At 50.7% G+C, this 14,496-nt stretch overlaps 1 protein-coding gene across 1 annotated transcript; it reads right to left on the bottom strand.

Annotated features, from left to right (window-relative positions):
• Positions 1 to 10,180: 10,180 nt before the first annotated feature.
• ADRB1 (adrenoceptor beta 1) lies at positions 10,181 to 11,464 on the bottom strand (the record flags this gene model as incomplete). Its single annotated transcript, XM_084265031.1, has 1 exon — positions 10,181 to 11,464. One exon carries the CDS (start codon positions 11,462 to 11,464, stop codon positions 10,181 to 10,183), a length of 1,284 nt encoding a protein of 427 aa, XP_084121157.1.
• Between the last annotated feature and the right edge of the window lie 3,032 nt (positions 11,465 to 14,496).

The following is a 14,496-nucleotide window of genomic DNA, read 5'->3' as shown; positions in this document are numbered from 1 at the left end:
TTATATCTTTGCCCTAAGGAGTCCCCCCCCCCTCCCCCCCCCCCCCCCCCCCAACCTCCACCCCCCCCAGCTTTAACCTCTTCCTTGCCAAGTGTTGTTTGGAATTTTCACGAGAAAGTTGTTTATGTTATATAGCTTTGTAATAGTTTCCTCCTACACCACCTCCCTTCCTTCCCCAATAAAAAGCCCTACGGCGCGCTCGGCAAAGCCCATAAACAAAGGAGGGGTTTGGAGACCCAACCAGTTTTTGGTGAAGCCAGTGGGGAAATAATACCTCTTTTGAAGGATGTTAAGGCCTGAGCTCATAATAGTAGGAAACTAGTGTCCACCCTACGTAAGGCATTGCCTACTTGCAGCATAAAATGCAGATGTCCACGCAGCAGCCCGCAAGTCATCGCTAGACGTGCGGGGGGGTTAACCTTGCGTGTTTTCCTCTCACCAGTCAGGATGATGCTGATGGTAGTAAACTGGTGTGTTTGCTAGGCTCCAAATACTTGAAGTTGTGACGAGTGAGCAGGGAAAGGGGAGTGCAAAAAGGCAGCCGTGTTTTGAACTCACCTAGACAGATGAACAGAAGCAGAAGGCAATGCAAATCCATTAGCCTGACTGTTCCCTGCAGAGGAAAAACAGGCACACAAAATCCAATTCATTATTCTCTTTCTTATTTAATGCTAAGTAAGTCATTGAACTTTACTACTTGATCTATCCATTTTCTTTAGTAGTAGGGCTGCAGGAAATCTTTCTCTTCTCAAAGGGGGTTTCAAGTTTCTTGCTGATATCATGTAAAAAATACTTGGAATGCATGAGTAAAAAATAACTGCATTTCAAAGGGAGCTTGAGCCATGCAGATAATGATAATTTTTCTCTTCTGAAGTGCAGAACCAGAGAGCGGAGGTCCCTGGGAGCTCGGAGCACCATTGTTCTTCTTCCAGGGTGTTATCTGGAGACAGGCCCCGCGACAGACTCCGCTGAGGCCACCGAACGGATTATCTGCTCAGAGCGCTAATGGCATGTGTCTGACAACATCAACCATTTAATTTATGAGGTGCCTCGTAATGTAAAGGTGAAGAAATCCATACCACTCAGAAGCCCAAGCTCATCCAGTGCAATTAAAAAGTATCTGATCAAAGCCCAGCCTGCTCTACAGTGCCACTTGCTCCGTTCTGGCAGTGTAGAAGTGTCCCACCTTCCGAAAAGGCACCTTAGCAGGTTCTGTACGGTAATGGCAGTGTTGTATAATGAGAAATATATCAGTGGAGGCTCTCTGGCACTGAAATTATTCCAGCCCTTTTATCACTGCATTCCTTGCTCCCACATGAGCAAAGTGTGCAGGAATAAAAGCAGTTAAACATCATCCACCCCAAGACACGTGCGATGGGGATTACTCACAAGTCGCCAACAGCTCAGTGGTGCCCATCAGTGTTGGGATCCACACAAAGGCATTGCACAAACAGAGCTGCTCTTTCTGGGGAATGATTATTCCACTGCCCGTGGCTCTTTGCCATGTCACCCTCTTGCAGTTGGGGACAGCTCAGTGCTGTCACCTCGTTGCTCTTTCAGCTTCCCCGGTCCAGATCTTTGCTGAAAGCTGAGGAGTCTGGCCCATGCTCTTCACTGCACTATAGCTACAGTCAGACTTAAGTCATGTTTTTCTGCTCTCACACAAAGGTATGTACAACATTAATTTATTCTTTTTTTCACTTTCCATAAGCAGTGAGAAGTTTAATAGCTTAGTCATTCCAGTCCTGAATATAATACTCAGAGTGACCCCTGAAGGGAGGGAAGCTTTAGGTGTTAAGTCCTGCTTTTCCAGTGCAAGGCAGGCAAAGCAACAGGCCAGAGGATGCAGGTCTAGGTCTCAGCTCCTGCAGCATCACTGCCGGATAGGAGGTTTGCCATCACAGCCCCCCAGATTGGGGCTGCTACCGAAACAGATGATCCCAGCCCCATCACTCCACACATTCCCATGCCCTTTGTGCTGTTATCCGCGCTCGTGCAACCTGCACAGATCAGCTGAAACAAGTGATTGCTGAAAGGGCTGGTTTTCAGCCAGAGGAGCCCCACTGCCTGTCGGGCTGTGCAGGCAGCAGAGCCAGTCTGGGCAGCAGGACAGGAACATGCAATGGAAAGGAGAGAGTGAGCTCCAGCCCTGGCTTGGGTGGGCTGATGCCCGCCCGATTGCCAGCTACCTGGGAACTACCCAGCAGTGAAACAGGAACAAAATCTCTCCTGTGGATGCTATTTCAGGTGGCATAGAGCAGTGTTACAGTACCTGTTGTTCCTGATACTGCAGCAGCAGCTGCCTTGTGCCAAATATTACTTAAAAGCTCCAGAAAGCCCGAGTATTTGATGCGAGCTGAGTTGTGAGCAGATCATATGTTCTTATGTCAGGAACCTGGATTTTGGACACAGCCTGGGTGCACTGGTGTTGCAGCTGTCCTAGTCTGGAGATGGAGCCTGCCAGGGTACTAGTGATGCTTCAGTCAGGGGGCTTCATCGCCCCTCCTGCTTTCTGCTTGCCTCTGCTGCTGTGCCACAGCGAGGGTAGCTGCCTGCCAGGGAACGCATCCCACACCGTGCTTCATGTTGTGAGCGAGCTAATTGAGATTTTATTTGACAGGTCCCAAGCGAGCATTTAGGGGAAGAACTGACAAACAAAACATCCCTCCCTGAAGGCGGGCTCCAGAGCGGGGTGAGCGGTTAAACAATGGGAGCTTTGTGGGACATCTCCCAGTTTACCTGCTCCAGTCCAAGAGGAAGCGCTCCTCCCTCCACAGCACAATGGCGGGTCAGCACGCCACTGGGGGGGGGTGGGACAGAGGCTGGCACACACCTTTGCGTCAGGGGATCCTCTGGGGTCCCCTTCTGCTCCAGCAGATAGCGGGGGTGGGTTACACACCCAAATGGGAGCGGAGGGAGGGTGACTGGAGCACCCTGAGGGGCTCCTGGGGATAGCAGTAGCAGACAACATTTGTCCACCACAGTGGCTCGCACACGGTGCCAGCGGCACCTGTAACTGCTGGACCAGTCAATGAGGGTTTTTTTTAATCTGTACCTGGAAACTTCAGCCCTGAAGGTTTTTTGTCCCCTCCCCACTGGGAAATCCTGCCAGGGGCTTGTCTCCATTCCTTCTTCTTGAACAAGCGCTCTTTAAATTTTGGCCACAAATCACTGCTTTATTTTCACCACCTTTCCTCATGAGTTGGTGTGTTGTCCCTGCAATGTCTCCTTCCAGTGGCAGGGTATTCTGCAGTCTCACTTTGAGGGAGGGCAGCTGAGGGCCGTGGCACTTGCCTGTCCCTGCAAAACAACTTACTGGTAGCCAAAATACTTGGGCACCCAGCAGCTGCTGAGAATTTGAGCTCCTGAGCAGCTCTGACTGCCTCTTTGTTGTACACACTTAAATCTGCCTTTCATACCAGTGTGCCAACGAGCCTAAGCCCAATTAGCAAAATAGTTTTGGTAGGAAAATGTCTAAATATCAGAGCTTTGAGAGAGACACTGGGCCAGGCATGCAAAAGCATCACTGCTTGGAGATGCTCATAGTGGCCAATGGCTGGACCACCAAACGAGTAGAAAATCCTCACTCATCTCATTAAGGATGACAGGATTCGGTGCATTACACAGGATCAGAAAGGAAAGGCATGCTGTTACATCTGAGATATGCTGCTAAACATGGCCATGCCAGAAGCCTGGGTGAGATCCTGTTTTCTCTTTCAAGTTGTGGACCTGGAGGTCAGGACTCCTTTCCTATGAGAAACTTCTGCATTTCTGTGCAGCTGGCTCCGAGCATCAATCCCGAATTAAGTGGGTACAACCAAATTCTGGCATCTGGTACAGTTCACACCTGGATGCAGGCTGCTGCTGGGGCATGGTGTGGCTGGGTGCTAAGGCCAGGCAAGCGAACACCACCATGCAGAACCCAGTAGCTGAGCGTGCGGGAGCGAACATGCAGACCAAACTGCCAGTTTTCATGAACCAGGAAGCTGCCTGCCAGTTTACATAACAAACCCAAACACTCTTCCACTTGCTGCTCTCAGCGGGCCCGATTCTGTCCCCAGCGTTTGCAGGATGGAGCGATGACTCAGGGGATCAGCATGGCTGGCAGCTTGCACCAGCACGCCCGGCACAGTAGGCACACCCTGCACCCCCCCTCATCCACCCCGCAGCGGTGACACCCCAGGGGTGTCATGGGGCACCTCCTGGTTGGCACCACCCAAGAGGATGGTGGCTCTGGGCTGGGGGAAAGCCCCAGGTCCTGCAAAACAAGGTGTAAGCTGGAGCCCCTCGGAGGGGAGGGGGGGATGCTAAAGAGAAGCCATGTGTCCTGGGAACCATGGATGGACAGGGCAGTTTTCTATCTGAGAAGCTCCTCAGGTGTGCTTCAGGCTGCTGTGGTTGTCCAAAAAGAGTAACAAAAGATTTTAGGGATGTTTGAGGCATGTTCCAGCTGCCAGTCCCAAGGTGGCACAGTCCTCTCTTATCTTTCACACTTCTTAACCTGTGTTTCTATAGTGCATCATCCTGGTGCATCCCTATCCAAACTGGCTAGACTTTCCCAGTAAAAGGCAACTCCAATAATATTGGAAAAGCTGCCCCAGTTTTTTGCTGTTTACAACGAAAACCCCGTGACTGCTCGTCAGCATCACCTTTTTTAGCCTTGTTCCCATCTTGGTCACTTTTTGAACACAGTTTGACATCTTGAAGTTACGGAATCACCTGGATAAACGACCTGCTGTTACCACGGCTGCTCCTCATGGCCGGGCAGGCGTACAAAAACACCAACCGAGGAGCCTATCGATTTCTCCTGCGAGCCGATTATCGCAGATATTGTTGATCTTACATTATACCCAATTGTTTATATAAAGAGAAGGACTCCTTACTTCCTCCTGGGGTGCTGGGGAATTTGGCAGGCTCTGAAAGCGACTCAGTGGTGCATAAGGTAATGTTCCTCGGGGGGAGTGTGCTTAGTGCTCTCGCAGGAGATCATATTAGTGCTTTTTGACACGATCAAACAGAAAGTTCCAGCTGAACAATGAGCTTTTCGGACGAGAAGTGAAATGTTAAGAAGGTGTGTACATCTCTCTGAATTTGCTTCATTTCACTCGTTGATGTGGCGGTAACTGAACTATTTTTAGGTATAATCCTTCAAACAGAACATGACTTCTTTCTGATTAGTACAAAGCTGGCTGCTAGTCAAGGGATAATTATTTCCCAACACATCACCTAACACACACCAGCAAACAAAACACTCATTATTTGAGCTATCCAACGTTAATTGTTGTTTAGCAGTTAACATTTTCTTGACAGCTTTGAATAGGACTAATTGCTCCAGCTTCATTAGCAGAGGTCATTTACCGCTGGTAACAATACTTTTCTGGAGATACTCTCTCATATAAGATTAGATTATCAGGTCAAATTCTGCTCCCAGTGGCAATGATGCCTGACCGCATTTGGCCTCCAGAAAGCCTGCTCTTTCAGTTCATAGCTGCACAGTTTCCAGCCCTGCCGCTGATACATGACATAAAGGAAGTAAGTGCACTCTGTCGGACGGGAAATTACAATAAATTAGGAAAGTGTGCAGCACAAGGAAGCTTTGCAAAATAGCCACTTAAAAGTTATTAATAAAACGTCAACTGCAGATAGGGTTTAGGGGAGAAAAAAAAAAAAAAAAAGCTGATAAAGAAGTTGTCCTTATACTTGAAAGCACATGTGCACACCCAAAAGGGAAAGCAGTGCTTGCAGAAGAACCGGTGCACGCTGTGCCACAACCGCCCGGCTGATGCCGTCAGATGCTGCGTGCACCGTGGGTACAGATCAGGTCACGATTTTAAGCCATTTTTGCACGTGGTTTCGCTCGCTCATGGGTCACTGCACGCAGTCAGTTCACACCGAGGGTCGTGGTCTCGAAGTGCAGTGAATTTGCAGAAGTGCTTCCACACAGCTCTCAGCGGTGGGGAGGTTCCTCTGCAGGCACTTCGACAGCCCCGCTGTGCCTGCGATACCTTTAACTTCCCTCAGCACACAGGAAAACGAAGCCAGGCTTTCCACCCTGTTTATTTCCATTTAAGCACGTGGAGAGATGCAGCCTGCTTGTCAGAAGTGCTGAGCAAACACTACTGGGAGCACAGCCGGCGCCTCTGAGAATCAGGAATCTTGCATGTGGAAGTCTCCAGCACCCTCACCAAATAATTTCCTCTGTGAGGATTTCTGATTTACCTGCGTCTCCCTCTCCTGCAGGTCTGCAGCTCTTCGCTGTTGCTTCCCTGCCCACGTACGTGTGCAGCCACATGCCTACCACCTATACCTTCTAACTCGCCGCTCCGATTGCTAATCCACGTCTGGCTTTTGTCAGGAAAAAAAAAATTACTCATTGTGAGCATTTGACTCATTGCCTCCAGAGTATTTCAGCTGCCCCGTAACACTTTTCAGAGTATCCTCCTTCCCTGTGGAGAACAGCCTGTTCTGAGGGTGATCCACAGCAGACGACTCACCAGCAGCCTCCCCTTCCTCGCACACACACGTGCCATATGTCCTGCTCTGTCCACACCACTGCTGGGCCACTGTCTTCCTCACACCATGCAAGATGGACCAGCATCCACCATCCACGCTGTCAGATGGATTGCAAAGGGACTCAACGTGACAGCCTCTGGACTATTCCAGCAGGTCACCGACTGACCAAAACTGAACAGCCGATGAATCCTGACCTTTTTGCTCTCACAACTGGCCATGCTGAGGCTGTTGGGCAAAACTCATCCTACCTTTCACCTTCTTCATACCATTATACTCATCCAGGGGAAGCATGACCCAGCGCAGTTACTTGGGGCAGGAGTAGTTGAGCAAATTCTGGACATAAATTTCCTACCTAAGGACCCTGTTGAGCCAAAACTTTCATCACTTTTTAAAGTCTAAGGACACGAGTGTTTGGATGGTTAAAATTAAGTTTGTGAACTGATTCACAAGATAAAGATCCAAATCCATTAGACTGTCCCACCCCAAGAAGCTCCCACCCCAGGATCCAGCACTCTGCTGAGGATGAGAGCTCGACAGCCACTTTAGCTCCCAGCTGGGCGCTGGGGCCAGATCCTGCCCTGCCCTACCTAGCAGGCACAGACCCTGCCCTGCCCTGGCTCGCTGCGACCCTCAGCTTGCAGGAGGAGCAGCACCATGTCCCCATCCCACCCCAACACCTCATTACATGGGCAGCCAACAGCTCGCTGCAGTTGCCGGCGTCAGACATCGCTGTCCCGTGCACCCTTTTGGTCCTGTTGCCTTTGCTGAAATCACAGACAAAACGAGATTAAAAATAATAAGAATAAAAAAAAATTCATTATGTGGCAGAGCTTACTTCACTTAGCACCCAATCTGACATCACCCCATTATTTTAAGGAGCCCATTTCACTGTTATCAAGGGAGACCCTGTTAACTGCAGCTCACATCAAACACATCAGTGGAAAAATATTATTTATTTCCCTAGTACCTTTATTTTGTCCTTGCATAAAAAAAAGGTAACTTCTCTCCCCCCCCACAAGACATCATCAGAAATGGCAAAAGACAAATTCCTTCATTTTTAAAACAAACAAAAAAAAAGATCAAATGGTTTCCAAAACAAACCTTTGGCCACCACCGTAAAAAACTGTCTCTGGGAAAAACTCTTCCTGGGAGCTGATTTCTAATTCGACTATACTTCTGAGTTTAATAAAGCTAAAAATGGCTTCGCTTTTATTCTGTACTGTCTTTTTATTGCTCTATCTGCCATGTATTCATGGCAGTAATGAAAAACTTTATGAAACCACAAGGAGACAGCGTACCTTCACAAAACAGTAAGGGATGACAATCTTTTGGACCAAAGCGCCAAACCTGCAGTGCTTCTGTTCACAGTACCCCCCTTTCCTGGATCAGCCCAAAATACCTCGTTCCGTTCCCATTACCTGGCCCCCAAGGAATGTGTGACTCTACTGGCAGCACGCTGAAGCCACGCTGCACATGACCATTAGCTTTATATAGGTAGTTTCATGTCACCCAGCAACATGAGAAAAGGTTCCCCCCGATTTCAGCAGTGTTTAAGCCTGTCCCAGAGTCCCATCCTGCTCATGCCCCAGCCATTCCCTCGGAGGTTAACTCCTTTTTCACAGCAAAAGGGACCGAAAGTCTGGACTCCTCCAAGTGGCTGCCATCTCTCCCCTTACGGGGCACAAACCTCCTGCTGCTTTTCAAGCAGGGGTCTCCTCCAACCTCCTGCTCAGCACTGGGACCCAGCCCCACCAGGACGCCCACCGCCCACCTCGCTTGGGCAGGAACAGGCCCGCTGTCGGCACGAGGTGGACTTACTTGCGGGGTGCTGTGTACCGCGTACGGAGGCTTCTTTTCTACTTGAGACCATTTTTAGCTTTCAAATTAAGCATCCTCTGTAACCTTAAATACTCTGGTCTCCTGACTCCCCGATGCGTACTCCTAACGAAACAAAACACAACAAGAAAAAAGAAAAAGAAGAAAAAAAAAAAAAGAGAGAGTATATTCCAGAAAGGAATAGTTACAGAAAACGAGTGTATTCATTATCAGAGTGGAAACACCTTGTCTTTAGCCATTAATTTTAAGGGAAGTCAGCAGACCTCGGTGCAACAGGAACACAACCTTATTGGGTTTCAAACACGTTTTTTAAAATACTGTGTCAGGAAAAGCCATTAGCTAGAGTTGTATTGGTAATCCGAGCCATCTTTGGAGAAAAACAAACGCTGAAAAACAAATGCTGTTCTTCCCATTATAGGTAGGTATTGTTTCAAAACCTATAGAGACACGCTTGCTTGTGCTGCAATGGTATTTATTGCACATAGACCAATTACTTACACAGTAGTAAATTGCACCAGAGTATAAATATGTTATAAAACACACAGAGAGGAAAATGGAAATGACACGCAAGTGCTAAAATAACAACAGATTCATGTGGGCACTTGGAAATAAAAATAAAAATAATGAAGTCCCTTAAGATACTTTAATTTATAATATGGATACATTTACAGTACCTCAATAAAATAATATAAAAAAGGTCACTCTCTCAATAAAACTATAACAGATCAGACAAGCCCAGAAATCAGTTTCAGGGTCGGTGTTAATTTGTGTGTGTGTATGTGTGGGCAAGTAACATCTGCAAATAACTTTACAGCTCTTAACACTGTGCAAAAACCGGCTTGTTTGGCATTTAAAAAAAAATGTGCAGTAAATTTTTGTTGTTGCCAGGATTCCCCCCCACCCCCCCCCCCGTTCATCTGTAATTACAATGAACAAGCTGCAGAAGGCTCCTTGCTGCCCCCCCCCTTCATAAAATACTACTAGTGGTATGTAAATATGCTGTTTAATATAAACACGGTCCGTTTATTCCCCTGTACAATATGCACAGTTTGAGGTAGAAGTTTCTCAGCCCGACGGCTATCATCTGGCTGAAGGAGATAAGCACAATAACTCACTGCTGGCTGATGCCGAGGGAAAAAGCACAAGAGTGAAGGTTGGGCTGTTGGTTGGGGGTTTTTTACCCCCTTTCAAAATATGCCTGCACTCCTCATAAGTCATTATTTTTCTCCACTGCTACTCTGAGGAAGAGGGGAGCACTGATACTCCGAGTTTAAAACTCATCCTGCGCGTGGGTCTGTACTCTCTGGAGCACCTGCAGCACGGACCCTGTGCCTCCCCCAAACCTGGCAGGTGCTGTGGGTGAGGGAATGAAACCCGGGGTGCCTGGCAGCTCCGGGTGAGCTGGGATCCCGGCTGCAGCTGAACTCGGCAGCCAAACCCAGCACCTCCACACTCAGGTTCAACCACCAGCACGGTCCTGGGACAGCTCGCCCGAGAGAAGGGCGCTGCCACAGCCCCTTCTGAAAACGCTTCTCCTAAACATAAGCTGACTGTCTTTGGGACGGGCTGTTTATTTTCGCTGTTCTCCAGTCAGTGGGCTTCCTGTTTGCTGTAGGTTCGGATGAGGTATGTCGTACATGAGCTCACCTGCTTTAACTCCTAAGTAAACACCCATCTCTCCCGGCTAAGCCAGGGAGCCGTTTTGCTTGGCACTAGCCTTACTGCCAGGCAGCTGCCGGGGATTTCTCTGCTCCCGTGTGTCTGTCTCCCTGCCTGACTTTCCCTCTGCCCCGGGTCCAACGCAGCCCCCCACATCGCGCCCCCCCCCACTCTATACCTTGGACTCCGAATCGGACGTTTTGCTATTTCTCTCCTCCAGGCTGGACTCGCTGCCACCCCGTGTGCCCCCGTTGCAGTCGGACCAGGTCCCTCCCAGGCTGCGCTCGGGGGAGCCCACGGTGCTGATGTAGCCCCCCGGCAGCTGGGCCAGCTCCCCGCCACTGGCGTGCAGCCGCCGGTCGGCTTTCCGGGGGCAGCGGAGCAGCCTCTTGAAAGCCTTACGAAAGTCGGGGCTGCGGCAGTAGATGATGGGGTTGAAAGCAGAGTTGGCGTAGCCCAGCCAGTTGAAGAAAACGAAGAGCCAGTCCGGCACCAGGTCCCTGTTGAAGACGTTGACGATGTTCACCAGGAAGAAAGGGAGCCAGCAGAGAGTGAACACCCCCATGATGATGCCCAAAGTCTTGAGGGCTTTCTGCTCCTTCATGGCCATGATGCGGGAGGTCTTCCTCTTGCTGGCTCGGCCATTGCCGAGGATGGGCTGGTGGTGAGGGGGCGGGAGCGGCTGCTGCTGCTCGTGACTGCCATAGAACCGTCCCTCGCACCTGTCGATCTTCCTAATCTGCTCCTTGGCCTCTCTATACACCCGGAGGTAAACGAAGATCATGATGAGGAGGGGGATATAGAAAGAAATGATGGACGAGGCGATGGCGTAAGCCCTGTTGGTGACGAAGTCGCAGCAGCCTGGGTCCTGGTAGCACTCCAGTGCCTGGGGGTCCTCGTCCCGCCACCAGTGCATCATGATGGGCAAGAAGGAGACCAGGGCAGAGATGGCCCAGACGGTGCAGATGATGCCCTTGGCCCGACCCTTGGTCATGAGGCTCTGGTAGCGGAAAGGTGAGGTGATGGCCAGGTAGCGGTCGATGGCGATGACGCACAAGGTCTCGATGCTGGCTGTCACGCAGAGCACATCCAGGGAGGTCCAGCACTCGCAGAGGAAGGATCCCCAAAGCCAGGTGCCCCGCACCACCAGTGTGGCCCCAAAGGGCACCACCAGTAGCCCCATCACCAGGTCCGCGCAGGCCAGCGAGGTGATGAAGAGGTTGGTGAGGGTCTGCAGCCGCTGCGTGCGCCCGATGGCCGCGATCACCAGCACGTTACCGGCCACGATGAGCAGCACCACCAGGGCCATCAGCAGGCTCATGCCCACAGCCCACTGCTGCGACAGCGGCTCGGCGTGCAGCTGCCTGCTCCCGGGCGGCGGCGCCGCCGTCACCCCGCCGCCGGCCACGGAGCGGTTTTGGGGGCCGCAGTCGGGCGGCAGCCACCCATCGCCCATGGCTGTGCGGGGCGCTCCGGCCGCCGCGCCGCCGCCGCCGCCGCTACCGCTGCCGCCGCTACCGCCGCTGCCGCCGCCGCCCCGGGCTGCCGCATGGCCCCGCGCCGCGCCGCCGGCCCGCCCCGCCCCGCCCCGCGTCACCGCCCGCCGCCAATCGGCGCGGCGGGGGCGGAGCTGAGCCGCCCCGCTCTGCCCCTGCACCGCCCGTCCCGCCCGCGCCCCGCCGCCGCTGCCGTCCGCTCGCCTGTGCCCCGCCGCTGCCTCTGCCGGCGTCCCGCCCCGTAGCTGCCGCCCCGTGCTGCGGGGTGGGCGGCCTGGGGGCGCGGCTCGGCGCGCAGCGGCTGCGGGGCAGGCAGGGGATGCGGGCGGGATGCGCTCCCGTCCGCAGGGTGCACCACCGGGACCCACCGTGTCGTGGCTGCCGGTGCCTGGTGCACCCTCCGATGCCGGGTGGGAGCGACTGGGAGTCAGTCGGCAGCGGTAGCGCGCTCCAGGACGGGGGCTTGGGAGAAAGCAGGTTCGTAACCCAAATGTTCCACCGGAACGTGGTCCGAAGCCGGCGTTGTCCCCTCCCCTTCATCCCCAAGGCAGTCGGATGCCGAATCCCCAGCGGTGGGAAGTTGGCATCAGTGATGGGGACACATCTCATGCCAGAGATGCCCTGCGTGCCTCCCCTGCCAGACACACCCATGTGAGCTGCTGGAGTGGGTGCTTCCTGCTTTTATACCTGTAAAACCAAATGATGGTGTCAACTCTCCATTGAAAAGCAATGGACACTCTCCCATGGACATCCCTGCCAAGGACAAGCCTGGCACTTGCAGCCCCCTCTTATCAGTGCCTCCTGCCCCAGCCCAGGTACCACCAGAGCCCCACTGGCTGGGAGCCTGTGTAAAACCTTCTGGCTTAAAGGCTGAGTGCCACCAGCAATGTGCAGGGGCTGTGGCTTGTCCTGCACATCTCCCATGGTGAGCTCTCTCTGCTCCGGCTTCCCTGGCCCTGCCAGACCAAGCCACTGCTGGTAGCAGTCCCAGCTCCCGCTTTGCTCTGTTGCAGATGTCTCCAGGCTTTTTAAAATGCAGCCAGTACTACCCAGCCTGGTCAAACCACACTAAATCTGGGAACTGCTCTAAGTATTAGTACCATTATTTGGTAATGGGCAATAAAGCACATGAAGAATCCCGGGGCTGATAACAGACCTTGAGCAAATCCCTGCCCAGCTCCCATCCACTGCCATGAAACCTGCTGCTAGGAACTAGTTGGGCTGGATTTTCATTTCCTCACTCAGCCCTCTCTTCGGTTCCAAAGCTGGAAGATTACCCTTGGGTGCATTTCAGTGTGCTTTACTCCTCTTTTAAACCTCTTAAAATAATGCGAAACAGCTGTTTGGTAAATGAGAGAGATGTCCCCTCTCTCCTTCTTTTAATCCTCACTGTGACTTTGAGCAGCACCAAACATTCCCCACAGCGCTCTGGGAGCAACGAAAAGCACAGTTATTTCTTTTTCCCCTATGTATATTTATTCTGCTAAGGCTACTCCTCTGTTCCAGCTGGACCATAAAAATCCCTTCCAGGCTTAGACTTGATTTACAAGGTCGCAACCTGGGAGAAAATTATTTATTTATTTACACACTGTTTATCTAACCCTGAGTAAAGGCCACACACCAGCGTGGACCTGCTGCTTGGCAAACTGTTCCCTCATGTTCCCATGGACTTTGCATTGCTGCTTGTCATCTGCTGGACCAAAGTGCGACCCTTTTTTTGGTGGGAAGGGCGGGAGGCATGACATCTTCAAGAATAGAGGGAGACCTTATGTTGAATGAAAAGCAGAAGCTTATGGCTGGGAATATTTGTCCAGGACTGGTATCTATAATCTTGATTTTAAAATACAAATAATAATAATCTGAATCCAGGTTAGGACAGTGGAGCTGTGGGATTTAAATATTTTTTTATTGTCCTCATCTAGCTGGAACGCTTGATGTAGGTACGAGCCCGGTGGTGCATTCCCACACCAGAATCTCCACAGCTGAGATGCTTGGATGAACTTTGTGAATGTGCATAGTCCATTCTAGCACAAAACCAGCCAGATAAAATTTTGATGAAATCTTAAATACTTTTCCTAAGATGACACTGGCAGTGGGAAGCAGTGTTGGGGGCACCATGTAGCTGTTTTGTTTGTTATTCCTGGAGCATCATCTGTCTGTCATCTGTTCAGATCCATTATTACTATAATATCTTTATACAGTTAATAATACAGTAACCAAATCAAATGTCAGCTCTTCATCTATCAAGCTGTTCTATCAGATCTCCAGCTGGACATCCTCATCCCACTGTAAGGGAAGATAAGCTGAAAGGTTGGAGAAGTAAAGGAAATTACTAGCAAGCACGCAATACACCAGAAGGTGCATAGCTGTGTGTTGCTTCCCAGTATCTTTGTTGCTTCGACAAGTGTCAATCTGGAATGCCAGATCAGAGCTGGAGCCAGAACATCTTTGGGAAACGACACATCTCCAAAGGAAAAAATAAGTAACTTTATGATTTCTGTGCAGAACACCCCTCTGTCCCTCGCAGCACAGAGCAGCCACATAATCACTGCTGGCTTAACCCCTTTCCAAACAACACCTTTTGCAAATCTCCTTTCACTCAGATTTTCCTTGATGTCTTTTTCCTCCCATCTCCTCTCCTTTTCCTCTTCTCTTCTTTTTTCTTTCATTTTCTTTGGACATTTCAGACAGCTCCTTAACATGATTTTAATATATCTCTTTGTCTGCATATCATTTAAGTATGCCAGGTCAAGAGAAGAGCTTCCAGAACTGAAATGATTTGCTTCTACTTGCTCTCTAGGTCACAGTTTTTAATAAACAATGAATTTATTTTTGCCTTTGGAAGTAATTTGAAAAAAACCCAAAACCCTCACAAAAACCACCACCAAGCTCTCAGTAGTTATCAGGACAGATCAGTCTTACATTGCCTGGAGGATAATGGATAAATCTGATGAAAATCAAAATGTATTGCATTTGAGGAACCCTGTTGACA

This window comes from Gallinula chloropus (genome assembly GCF_964237585.1).
Source record: "Gallinula chloropus genome assembly, chromosome: 5".
NCBI classification, from domain to species: Eukaryota; Metazoa; Chordata; class Aves; order Gruiformes; family Rallidae; genus Gallinula; species Gallinula chloropus.
Note: the sequence above shows the minus strand (reverse complement) of the source record. Positions and strands in the feature narration are given on the sequence as shown.